Raw genomic sequence first — 12,913 nt, forward strand, 5'->3', positions numbered from 1 at the left:
CCAAAGATGTGCACACTTGGAACTGGTGAATATGTTACCTTACATGGCAAAAGGTACTTTGCAGAGTTGATAAAGATTAAGGATCTTGAAATGGGGAGATTATTCTGGATTATCTGAGTGGGTCCCATCTAATCACATGCATCTTTGAAAACAGAAACTTTCCCAGCTATGGTCAGAAAGAAAGATGTGAGGACAAAGAGTCAGGAGAAATTTGAAGTGTGAGAAGGACGCAACAATGCATTGCTGGCTTTGAAAATGGAAGAAGGGGCCATGAGCCAAGAAATGCTGGTGGCCTTTAGATGTTAGGAATGTAAAGGAAACATTCTCTCCCCTGAAGTTTCCAGAAGGAATGCAGCCTTGTTGACACCTTGATTTTAGCCTAGGAAACCTGTGTTGGGCTTTGGACTTATAGAACTGTAAGACAATAAATTTGTTTTGTTTCAGCTGCTGAGTGTGATAATTTATTATGACAGCAATAGAAAACTAATATACTGGTTCTTCTCTCTTTCAGAGCATATAAGGGGGTTCTACTTCCCCACCTTCATGCAATTAGATGGAGCCATGTGAGCAATCTTGACCAATGAGCTGTGAAGGGATGGGCTGGAGTCATTCCTGGTCCAAAGCGTTTATCTCTTGTGTGGGGCCATTTAGTTCGTTCTCTCTCTCTCTCTCCCTCCCTCTGTCACAGTAATCAAGGATGCCATAGGTTGCAGTTGGTGCAGTGACAAGATGGTAGATTCCTCTCCACCTTCGTCCTTCAATGACTGTGTGGAAAATTGCCCCTTGCTGACCCTTGCATAGGACTGTATATGAGCAAGAAATTAACTTGCAGTGTCAAGCTAACAGAATTAGCCTACCCTGACTAATGGAGGGCTACAGATCCCTGATCTCTGCTGGGTGGCTCTCTGAGGTGCAAATCAAGGCCTTGGGTCAATCTGTGGAGCCCAAGGATGGCTACTAGTCCCTGACAAAATAGCCACTCCGATGCAAGAGATGATATGAGGTCACTAAGTGCTGATCAGATTGTGTTGCCTGATGATGATTGGCTAAAAGCCAATGGATGGGGATGATAACTGGAAAAGGCGGGAAATTCCTCAAGATTTAAGATTTTATTGAGAGAACTAGCTGCGTAGGTCCCAGGCCGAATGTCCTGGCCCGAAACTACACGTCCCGCGGGCAGCTGACCGCCTGTGGTTACGCGGCCCCCACGCCCTCACGCGGCTGGCGCCTGCCAGTGATGTCAGAGGCCCCGCGACGTCTGATTGGCTCGCTCGGGGAGGCGCCGTCCAGGTAAAGGGTGTCCCTCCTGGTCGCTTCCGAGTGCCTTGGTTGGCTTTGGAGGCCACTCAGCTGCGGTTCTAGTCCTCAGGCGTGGGGCTCGGGCTGGAGGCCGCAGGCTGTCGCAGCCCCCGGAGTGTTCCTGCTGCTGCAGCCGCCGCAGTGGCCGGGCCCAGCGCGGCCTCCAGGGCAGCGCGAGGCCGTGGCGGTCGAGGACTAGGCGCGCGGGGTCCGGGTCGCCAGCCGCGCTGCCCAGCAGCAAGTAGTCGGCGCCGGGCTGCAGGCGCAGGCAGCCGCAGGCCAGGTCGGCGCCCGGCACCCAGGCCTCCTGGCCGCCGCGGCGCACGGGCGGCGCTCGCTGCTTGTACACAGCCAGCACGCGCAGGGCCAGCCGCGTCCATGCCGGGCCCCCCACCTCAGAGGCCAGCACCTGCGCACGGAGAACTGCGGGAAAGGGAGACGGCAGGCCTGGGTGCTGAAAGGCCTCCAGGGTCCCCCCTGGGTCAGTCCTGATGGGGAGGGGCCTGGGACCTGAGGGTGGGCTTCGGGGATCAAGTCTGTGGGAATGGGGCTGAGGCTCAGAGTTGGGATCTTGAAGGGAGGCAGAGAGGGTCTGAGGGTCTCCTTCCATCCCCAGGAGGCCACCGTCCTCCCTCGGACATGCCAGGCTAAAGGAGATAGTAAACTCTGGCAAGGCCAAGAACATAGGGAAAGAGGAGACATGCCAGGGCAGGGAACACCCCCTCTCCACTGCCCTTTCCACCCATTTGTCTTCAGCCCCATTAGATCCGAGATCAGGAAGGACCCTTTAGAATCTAACACCCCTTCCCATTTAAGATGAGAAAAATGAAGGCCAGAGACTGGGGTGGTGTGGAGACAGTGATCAGAGCACGTATGCAGCCACCGGCCCTTTTTCTCCCCAGCACTCACCATAGTCCTGCTGGCAGTACCTCCGAAGGCTCATATGTACCCTGGTGTCCGAGATATTGCAGTAGTTGTGACACTGAGGGTCTGGGGAGGGTCAGGCTGTCTGCATTGGGCTCCTGAGGCAGCGTTCTGCCCCTGCCCATCCCCGCGTTCCATCTTGATGGACAGCTGGGGTGCCCGAACCCTGGGACGGGGTTCAGTGGGCCACCCCTGGATCCCCACACGGTGGGGCGGCGATCAGCCCATCCCTGATCCCTCTTGCTGCCAGGGATCGCCACACTAGCCTGTCTTACCAGAGCTGTAAGCACTTGGGGTCGTAGCAAGGGTGGTTGTTGCCTCTGGGATTCCTATGAGAAACCAAAGGAGAAATTTAACCTTAGTCCCCGCCCGCCTCGCACACACAAGGATTCCAAATATCCATCTATTTCCTTAAGGTCCCAGAGGCAAACACTTTTTGCCCTTCTCCCCAGGAGCTGGAGTCCTGTTCTCTAGCCCCTTCTTCCTTCAGACCCAGGAATCTACAGCCCGAGCCCCCTCCTCCCTCAGATCCAGGAGTCCAGGCTTCCGGCTTCTTCCCAGAGACTGAAGAGACTGAAATTACATTTCCTACTTCCCCAAGGACGCAGTTTAGCCTCCAGCTTCTAGCTCCCATCCCCCAGGGACCCAGCCCTGACCATGCTTGTCCACTGGAGCTCTGGGATGTTCCCCCCCCACCCCCAACTTAGGACTTGTGGCCCCTCAGGACTCACGCTGGCAGGGCATCCTGGGGGAGCGGCTCTGCTGGTAGCCAGGACCACAGCGGTTGCACGTCAGGCCAGTGACTCCTAACTTGCAGGAGCACTGCCCACTGGTCTGGTTACAGGTACCACCCGTTGCCCCAATAGGGTGGCACTGGCAGGCTACATGAAGACAGGATCTGGGATGTGGGTGTCTGGGCCCTAGATGCTCCCTCCCAATTCCCCAGCCCCTCCTGCCTCAGACCCAGGAGTTTGGTCCTGGCTCCTCCCCCCCAGGCTGGGCTTCAGCTTGCACTCACCCCTGCAGGCCTTGCGGCTAGTAATAGGCTGGCTGGGGTCCCTCCGGAACCCTGGCTGGCAGTAGTGGCAGTGCCGCCCAGCTGTGTGGTGGCGGCACCGCTCACAAACACCCCCACTGCGGCCGCCTGACAACCTGAACAGCTCGGAGTTAAATCTGCAGCGTCGGGCGTGCTGGTTGCAGGAGCAGGCTAGGAGCAAGATGGAGCCAGGGCACATCAGACCAGGGCTTTCTGTTCCGTCCTCAGTTTCCCCCCCACTGCCCTCAGGAAATAGAGTGTGAGTACAGAGTAAAAGAGACTGCCTGGGGGTCCCTGTTTAAGCCTGGGTCCCAGAATCTCTTCATTCTCATCTTTAAAATAGGGGCACTGGACTGGAGCAGGATAAGCCCGAGGGGACCGATGAACCTCCTCATTGTGTGAAAGCGGGGTGGGGAGGGTGGTGGGTGGCTTAAAGAAGAGTAGCAGCTATGGGTGTGGGCCATGGAGTCAGACGCTGGGTGTTCATGTTCCACTGTGTTCTTTGGGCATGTGACTTCTTTTTGTAGCTCAGCTTCCTTTGCTGTAAAACAACATTTATACTGTCTATGTCATGAGGTTTAAATGAAACCTAATAGACATAAAGTGCTTAATCCAGGGCCGGACACAGAGCACATACCTGCCCGTTTAGAGCTTCCACGTACCAGGTGCCAGGTACTGAGTGGCTGGCACGTTGCATTCTCACAGCAGCTCTGTGAGGCTGGTGCTATCATCATCCCCATTTTACATACACAAAAACTGAGGCACAGAGAAGTGAAGTCACCAGCTCAAGGTAACGCAGCTAAGAGGCATGATTGGAACCCAATTCCTTACAGGTCCAGAGTCCATGCTCTTAGCCGCTACCCTCCAGTGCTTCTCACACAGCTCACAGGATTCTGTGCGTTTTCCTGGGAGCATTGATTAGGCATTCTAAGGCAGTGGCTCTCAAACCCTACTATTATACTTCCCAGAAGTACCAGAGCAATTTTTAAAAGGAACAACACCAATTCCAGGGCCCACATCCAGGGCTTCTCCTGGGCCCGGGGATCTGTTTTAGCAAGCATCCCAGAGTGAGGGGCTGATTCTGGAGGTTCATGGACCACTCTTTGGAGAGACGTGAGGGGTTTTGGACTCTGAGAGGTTTGAGGGCCCAAAGGAATAGTGCGAAGGTTACAGATCCCCCAAAGGGATCTGCGGCAGCAGTGTGTTTGTGGGAAAATGGCTCTGTCTTTCTGAGCCTTGGTTTCCTACCTGTCTGGTGGGGATCTCAATTAGAGGTGGCAACACTATTAAGATTATCAGCAGGTGATCAGTGGGCTTTGGATTCTTTCTGACCTGAAAGTGGTCATGTTGCCTCACTTCCCTCTGGAAAACTTGGATGGGGAAGGGGTTCAGGCCACCATGTTTGTAAAGCCCACAGCCTCCGCACAGGAGTCAGTCTCACCTTGCCCGTCCAGACCCTTCTTCATCACAACACCGTTTGTCTCCTACCCAGATTCAGAGGGCAGTGCCCAGCTCAGCCTGGGGGGGGTGTGGTGATCCTCAGAGGGATAGCCTCCCCAGCTCCCAGGCCCTGTCCAAACCCAGGATGAGCCCTGCTGCACCCCCAGGCCACAGGAGTCTCCCCTCCTTCACTCTGCCAAGGGGGCGTCAGCTCTGGCTGGTGGGAATGGACCAACTGAACAGAGGCCCTGAGGGGGTGGGCACGGGGGGATCAAGGAAGAACCCAGTGGGGATGAGGATAGAGTGGGAACCCAGGACAACCAGATGGTCTGTAAGTTAGACTACATGACATTGCAGGAAGAAATAGAGGGGGACGGGGCAAAGAATGTGGGAGGTGGAGAGAGACGGAGGTCCAGGGACTCCCAGGGCCTGGTGGTGTGTGTGTGTGTGTGTCAGTCGGTGGAGTGGTGTTACTGCTCAGGGCCTGGTAACACACTCAGACCCTCTAGCAAGGGCGGCAGGCCAGAGGTGGGAGGAGGGTCCAGACTCTGGAAGCTCCAGTCTGGGAGCACTGTGGAGGGGAAAGAGCACTGAGTGGGACCTGGGGAGCGCTGGTCCAGCTGGATGGCCTGGGGGATGACCCAGCTTCTCGGAAGGCCTGTCTCCCCCAGTTCAGTCCCAGTGCTGCCCCTTGCTGGCAGTGAGACTTAGGGCAAGTGACTGTCCCCTCAAGCCTTACCTTCCTCATCTGGGGAATGGTAACACTGGCAGACTCTCAGGAAGCTATTCCTTCGTGCCAGGTACCATGTGAAGCTTTATGCTAAGGACTTGCTGTATATTATTAACTCACTGAATTTTCACTGCCACTTGTAAAGGAAGTACTGTTACTACCCCCACTTTACAGATGAGGAAATAGAGGCACAGAGAAGTTAGACCTTGCCTGGTGTCACACAGCCAATAAACAGAGGAGGTAGAATTTGAACCCAGGCAGTCTGACTCCTGTCTGCTGTCCTAGAGCATCTAGTGTGACAGCACCTGACAGGAGCTTGGCAGGGACAAGCCAAGACCCCCAAGCTCAGCTTCTGGCCATGCCACTTACTTACTGGCTGTGTGTCCTTGTGCGAGGAACTCCCCAACTCTAGCCTCAATCTCCTCATCTGTAAGATGGGCCTGATGACAGTACCTGCCTGGCACATAGCAGGTGATCGATATGTATGTATTTAATGAATAAATCCTTCCCCCCTGTGGTTGATTGGATGAGTTAGGAAAGGTCCAGCTGCCCCGTTCCCTACAACCATTCAGTAAATATTACCAGAGCACCTACAACAAACCAGGCCCTGCACTGGGTGCTCAGGAAATGTTATTCATACATCATCATTGTGAATGAGTGTTGGGGAGAGACTGGAGCCCCCTCATGGGGGCTGGAAGTCTAGGGTAGCAGAGATGCAGGGCAGGCAGGTGGGGGTGCTGAACGGGAGGTGAAGAGGGGACCTGGCTGGAGAACAGTGAGGGGAAAAGCAAGGAGCAAGCAGCTCTGGGGAGGGAGAGCTGCTTAGGGACAAGGGACCAGCTCCTGGAGAGTCATGGGGCCTGCTAGTGGGTGAGGGGGGAGAGCAGGGCCCAAGACTCACGCAGGCAAGGGTGGGGGTGCCAGGGTGTGGCGGGTCGCCAGGGCCAGTCGCGGTGGGATGGGCGGCAGCTCTCGCACCCGGGGCCGGTGGTGTGGTGACGGCAGCGACAGCGGGGGGGCCGGGCACGGGCAGCACAGCGGGCAGCATGGCCGTGGCACTGGCAGCGGCCTCTCACTCCAGCTGCTGCCAGCCCTGCCCGGCCTCCGAACTCCACACGGAGGTGACTGGCTACCACATTGGCCTTAGAGCCAGGTGGGGCACGGAAGGTCACCTTTTCTGGGCCCCCCAGGGCCCCAGGCCAGGCAGGTCTGCGCCACAGTGATCTCCAGGGACCTCCAGTAGACCAGGCGGCCGACAGGACCAGGGCTGGGGGTCCTGGAGTGCAGAAGCGCAGGCTGACAGAAGTCAGGAGGAAGGGGCCATCCAGGGCCAGAGTCAGACTGCCATTACAGGTGGCCCGGGAGCCGACCTCGGCCCCCACAGAGAAGGCGCAGGCCTGGGGACAGGAGCCCGCCATGCCAGCCAACTGGGTCACTGGTGGGAGGCAGAAGCGGGGGCGGCCCCCTGGATGGTAGCATGGGTCCGAGGTGGCCTGGCTCAGGAGGAACAAGAAGGTGAAGGTCAGTGGCATAGTCCCAGCAGGGGCAAGTACCTAGAGAGAGGAGAGGAGTGGCCAGGCTGAGAGCCTCAGGCTGCCCTCAAGTGTCAGTGTCCACCATGCTCAGCCAGGCCCCCTGAGGACACCAGCATTCCACCCCCAGCCCAGCCCAAGCCCCCTCCCCATGGCTTCTAAGCGAGGAAAATAGTTCCATCTGGGGAGAATTACTGTTTACACAACCCAAAGGGGAAAGAACGCAAGCAAAATTGAGAATTTTGCCTGAACTAATCTGTAGCTTAACACCCCAGAGCGATCTGTCAGTGTCGAGGTGCAGGGGCCCTGGGGAGAGGGCAAGGGGGCAGATGAGGAAACTGAGGGAGGGCCCCAGGGGGAGTGAGGTCAGGGCTGGGTAGGAGAGGGGGATTTAGAAATGGACGAAGCTCGGAGACAAAAGAGTAGAGAGAAAGGGACAGAGGCACAGCCAGCAGAGACAGACAGAGGGAAAGGAGATGCAAGCTTAGGGAAAGGGGCAGGCGCAGAGAAAGAGCCACAAGGAGAGAAGACAGACACCAAGGGAGGCCAGGAGGCCCAGACAGACAGTGAGTAGGGGAGTCCACAGGGAGTAGGGGAGATCAGGGCCCCAGGGAGCCTGGGGGCCCAAACAGACAGAAGGGCAGGTGGGCGGGCTCAGAGGCACCCCACAGCGAAGAAAAGACAGCCCAGCAGGCCGGTGGGAAGGGAAGGAGGGAGGGGCAGGGGTGTCCGACAGGCAATCAGAAGGGGGAGGCCAGGCCCCGGCCCACAGGGATCAGAGCAGAGGCCTTTTCCCACGTGGGGCCCTAACCTTGTTCTCCACACCCAGGGCACGGAGGGGATTATGGCCAAACCACCTGGTTTCCCTACCACCCACCCCCAGCCTCCACCACCCTTAACCCTTTCCCACCCAGGTGCAAAGCCCAGAGAACCGTGCTAAGGAACAGGAACAGGACCAGGACGCCCCGGGCTGGAAGCTGGTGGCTCTGGAGCTAGGGAATGGGTGTAGAAGCCATGTGGGGTCAGGAAAGCACAGACCTGGGTTCCCCTTAAATCTCTAAGTGGGACAAAATATGCTTGGATTTCTGAGGACTCTCTGATAATCTCAGACCTCTGCCCGCTATCCTCGGCCTCAGGGTCCAGGGTCCGAGACCCTACATTCTCCCTACCTTAAGGTCCCGGGAGATGGGGGAACAGATGATGGGGGTGGCGGGTGCTAAGGGAGGAGAGAAAGAGGCAGAACCGTGCAGGGCCAGAGGCCGGGATGTCTGAGGGGGCCAGAAGTCCAGACCCCCGGGATGGCAGAAACTAAGAAGGACTTGATGAAATTCACGCCCCCACCACCACCACCCCACCCCTGCCCACCGCTTTCCCCTCCCAGGGCTGCCAGCCCCTAGTGAGGAACTCACCCAGGTCTGGGGGCCTCAGAGCTTTTCTGGACCCCACTGCCCAGTCTCCTGGCTCTGAATCTGGATCGGACTAAGAGTCTGTGAGGCACCTGGGGGTGCAGGTGGGGTCACATCCTCTCCCAGCCTGATTTCACAGCCCCTGGTGTCCCCACTGCTCTTGCCATGTGGAGAGACAGCTTCCCCTTGCCCCCAAGTACGGGTATCACCTTCCTCCCCTGCCGAGGAGCCTGGCGCCATTTTGCGCTCTGGAGGCCGGCATTTGCCCAGAGACTCTCGGTATCAGCCTTGTTAAGGACCTAGCCCCATCTCTCACTTCTCTTCTCTTGCATGGGTGGTTCAGGCATTACCACCTCTGGCCCTTAGCATCTTGGGCAACAAGACTGTGAGTCCCCCAGTGCTTCTGTGGGATCCAGAAGCCAGCCCCTGCCCACTGGGTTACCCAGATGTCCGGTCCCCAGCCTCTACCCCTTCTGGGAGCAGCAGTCCACCCCCAGCCCCTTTAAGGAACAGAGTCTAGCCTTGCTCCCACCACATCCATAGTCAGGCCCCTATGCCTGAGCAGTGTGGGGGTCCACCTGGGACCCATGCTCCTTTCCCCCCGACTTTTTTGCAAGCACCCTGCCCTTCACTCCTGACATTGGCCAAACCTGCACCCAAAATGTGGTCATCCTCTGCAGTTAGTTCCTCACGTGTTCTTCCCTCCTGCAGGAGTCTGGCGGCTGGTGCGGGCTCTCCGGAGTGAGTGTTGAGTGGCTGTTCTCAGGCCCCAGGCTAGTGGAGGTTCTGGGCGGGAGCTCAGAGCAGAGCTGGCAGAATCCAACACCACCCCCGCCCCCCCATCCCCGCCCAATCCCCTCGCCAACCATAGCCACCTTCTTCCTGCAGGGACCCCTGCCTGCCAACCCCCAGGACTGTGTGGGACCTGAGCGCCGTCATCCCCAGGGAACCTGAAGCCAGACAACCTGGAGCGGGCTGGTCAAGGAGGCACAAGACAGGTAGGACTGGAAGGGACAGCAGCCAGACGGGCTTGCGGGCCTGGGGTCCCCACAGCACTCACACTTACCCCCTGGAACGACGGGCGGCCCAGCCCCACAACACGGTGGCTGTCAGGGACACTCACACCCAGGCGGGACCTTGGCCCCTGGCTGGGTAACCCCAAACCAGCCCTCCTCCCCTGTAGAAGCTTCTGTCAGCTGTGGGTTAACTGAGTATTAAAATCAGTTGCTTTCAAGCCCTGAATATCAGTACTCTTGGAAGAATCAGACCAGCCACCAGAATACCCAAAGACGAGCTGCTGTCTATGTTGGGGACTGAGGTGACATGAGAACGCCTCAGGCCTCAGCGGTTCTAGCGGCCAGAGGGAGGAAGTGGGGACCCCGAGTGGGACAGAGCTCAGAGCCAGCCTCCCACGGTCAGTTTCCTGCAAGGCCTCAATGCTTCAGTTGTGAAATCCCCAGACGATGTTGCTGTAAATTGTTACATACCAAACGGTTCTGACTAGAAAAAGGACGTTTTCCGTCACTTCCTGCTGAGAAAAGCACGGGCCTGGGAGGATGGGGCACTTTATTTGCTGCTGTGGCCTCGAGTGCCTCCCGGCATTGACTGTGGCCCAGCATGGGCCCGACCCAAATAGGGATTTGCAGACCCACTGTCTGAAGCCTGCCCTGGGCGGGAGGACACAGTCAAACAATCCAGGTGACCCTCACAGGCCACGGTGGAAGGGCCAGCCCCGCGGGAGACAGGACGGGAACATTGGATTTCAATGTAAGCTGCAAGAGAAAGGGATTGGGGGCAGAGACACCCCCAAATCAGAGGGGCGAACAGTGTGAGTGACAGGGTAATGTTTGTTAGTATTTCAGTATTCACTGTATTCATCCATTCAACAAGTACCCCCTGTGTGTCAAACACGCTGCTGAACACACGTGAACATACTTGAAACACACAAAAATCTTGTTCTTGTCAGGTTCACAATCTAGAGCAAGGAGAGATCACTACAAGAAAGTAATACCTAAGTAATTACATTCTAGAACATGGTGGAAGGTGACAAGTGCTTTGGAGCAAAAGCAAGTAGGGAAGAGGATGCAGGGGAGGGGGGTCCTCAGGGGACATTTGGGCTATGACCTGAGGGAGGAGGGCAAGCCTCGCAGGCATCAGGGCAGGCACGACCCAGGCAGAGGCAACGGTGGTACGTAGGCTGGGCTTTTGTTATTGTTGTTTTCTTTTAAATTAAAGTTTATTGGGATGACAATTGTTAGTAAAGTTACATAGATTTCAGGTGTACAATTCTGTAGTACATTGTCTATATCTCACATTGTGTGTTCACCAGCCAGAGTCAGTTCTCTTTCCATCACCATCTATTAGAATAGGCTGATTTTGTTGCCAGAGAAAGTTCAGGAAGAAGGCTTAGGTCTCACTTGCTTTTCCTCCCCACCCGGGGTCAAGAAGTTTCTTAAGCTAATGTTACCTGGAGGGAAGCTCTTCTTCCCTTTTGTTTTTAACAGCCTGAGCTGCTGGAGGCGATTAGCACCCCTGATCGTGCCTGGGGAGGGGGAAGGGTACAAGAAGTCAGAGCTAAGAGGAAACAATTCCCCAAGATGACTGGGGGGGTGTCCCCAAGTATTGGGCACCGTTACCCTTACAGTGCCCGAGAGAGAAGAGAGGGCCTCCCAGGGCACAGCTGTGAAGTGGGCTCAACAGGGTGGGACCCACAGCTCTGGGCTTCCAGAGCTCTTTTATCCCTGTCTTGGTGACTCAGAAATAGCAGAGGCCCCACGAGGCAGAGCCGGTCAAACCCCGCGTGCAACTGGACGGACAGTGTGCAGCTGAGTGCTTGCAACTCAGGACATATGTAAAAAATCTGGACGGAAATTGAGAGCACGATTCCTGAATGATACTACCTGCGTTCAGATCCAGGGTCCACTTCGTTCCCAGCTGTGTGACTGAAAGCAAGTTTCTTAACCTCTCTGTGCCTTAGTTTCCTCATCTGTTAAATGGGTATAAAATATACCTTCCTTATAGGAGATCATGAGGAGTAAATGAGCGAAGATAGACCTGTAGTGTCATATCTGAAATTCTTTGGATCAGACGTATTTGAAAACCTGTGTTTTGGTGCTGCCGTGAGGTGCACAGACAGTATGTTACATAGCTCTCCTGGTGGGGTCTGAGCAGCATCATCAAATGTTATTATTTCTGCCGCAGAATACACGGACTTCCCCAGTAAGATAAGTCAAGTCTAAAAATAGCCACACATTGGTTCAGGTCATATTTTGTCCCCAAATGAGTTCAATTCAGGTTGGGGCTTGCCACTAATCTTAGGAAAATGGCCAATAAGGAATTGTGACCCAGGGTAGTCATCCCTGGGACCAGTGCCCGGTACATGGCACGAACCACAGTAGCGTCAGCTTTGATTCATTCCTTTCTGTGGCTTTTCAGTTGTGTAGGATGATGAAAAGCCAGGAGAGGGAGCTCTTGAGACTCAAGGACAGAAGGTGGCAGCAGGTCTGGCTTCCTGATTTGCAGAGCCCAGTACAAAATGAAAACGTGAGGAGCCTTGTTCAAATGTATGGGGAATTTCTAGACAAGGGGATCAGAGCATTAAACCAAACACAGGGCTCTTTTGAGTACAGAGCCTATGCGAGTGCACGGGCCACACACCGTGGAGGTGGCCCTGGGTGGTAGTACCTGAGTCCTGAGCTGGTTTCTCCTCCCCAGTAACCCAGGTTCCAGTACCCGCTCAGCTCTGGCTGGGCCGGAGAACTGGCAAGAGGCTGAGTCCTCCTCCATGTAGGATCTCAGGCAGGACCTGAGCTGGGCAGGCAGTGTGATAAGGATTGGGACAGAGTTGTCACCAGACCAGTGAGAAGAGAGACCTAGGGGCATATTTAACTCACTTTTTGGAAACTGAAGCAGCGAACAAGGCATTTGTTGTGCAATGCTCCTTGACTTATGATGGGGGTTCCGTCCTGATAAAGTTCAAAATATTGTAACTCAAGAATGCATTTAATACCCCTAACCTACGGAACATCATCGCTGAGCCCAAACCACCTTACACTGCTCAGAACACTCACATTTGCCTATAATTGGGCAGTCATCTCACTGCCGCTGCCCAGCGTCTTGAGAGAGTGTCCGAACCGAATACCATTAGCCAGGGAAATGATCAAAACTCACAACTGGAAATATAGTTTCTACTGAATGTGTTGCTTTCTCACCCTGATAGAGTCTATACACAATATATACACACGCATACAATCCAATGTACACAGTCCATTTGTGTGCACACGATTTCACACACACACTATATATACGTAAACATACACACCACGTATGCGCATTCAGTGCACATACCGTGTGTACACACACAGTGTAAACATGCAGTATGAACCCCATGTAAACACACCCACATAATACACACTCTGAAGACAAAGCTGCATACAGGTCAAGACGTCCCCGAGTATTCACTCATTTCCGCGCACACACAGTGATATGTGCACACACAGCTGCGCGGCCTCGCCGTGCTCCACCCCAGGGCCTCCATCCTGGTGCT

At 55.5% G+C, this 12,913-nt stretch overlaps 2 protein-coding genes across 5 annotated transcripts in view; one reads left to right on the forward strand and one right to left on the reverse strand.

Moving 5' to 3' along the window:
* FUT2 (fucosyltransferase 2 (H blood group)) overlaps nt 1–12,913 on the forward strand; it is a 29,626-nt gene that overhangs the window by 12,770 nt on the left and 3,943 nt on the right. For all 4 annotated transcript variants that reach the window (XM_081031789.1, XM_081031787.1, XM_081031788.1 and 1 more), the window contains one exon: nt 9,256–9,365. Coding sequence is in view for 2 of the 4 variants with exons in the window: in XM_081031787.1 (XP_080887913.1) it covers nt 9,256–9,365 (110 nt within the window). In the remaining 2 variants the exon portion in view is untranslated. The remainder of the gene's footprint in view (nt 1–9,255; nt 9,366–12,913) is intronic.
* Nucleotides 1,101–7,101, reverse strand: NTN5 (netrin 5). The gene is made up of 6 exons (XM_081031794.1): nt 6,331–7,101; nt 3,242–3,430; nt 2,955–3,104; nt 2,499–2,552; nt 2,209–2,289; nt 1,101–1,722 (listed from the first exon to the last, which is right to left on the reverse strand). The coding sequence occupies exons 1-6, from the start codon at nt 6,959–6,961 to the stop codon at nt 1,241–1,243; spliced, it is 1,587 nt and encodes a 528-aa protein (XP_080887920.1). The 5' UTR covers nt 6,962–7,101; the 3' UTR covers nt 1,101–1,240.

The sequence above is a fragment of the Rhinolophus hipposideros genome, assembly GCF_964194185.1.
Source record: "Rhinolophus hipposideros genome assembly, chromosome: 21".
NCBI lineage: Eukaryota > Metazoa > Chordata > Mammalia > Chiroptera > Rhinolophidae > Rhinolophus > Rhinolophus hipposideros.

What these genes read in the sequence shown, in the direction of transcription:
- NTN5 (XM_081031794.1), bottom strand. Translation starts at nt 6,961, where the DNA reads ATGCCACTGACCTTCACCTTCTTGTTCCTCCTGAGCCAGGCCACCTCG. An exon ending in GCACCCCCACCCTTGCCTGC is followed by an intron (nt 3,431 to 6,330) that starts GTGAGTCTTGGG and finishes TCTTGCTCCTAG; the next exon opens with CCTGCTCCTGCAACCAGCAC. An exon ending in CCCCAGGATGCCCTGCCAGC is followed by an intron (nt 2,553 to 2,954) that starts GTGAGTCCTGAG and finishes GGTTTCTCATAG; the next exon opens with GAATCCCAGAGGCAACAACC.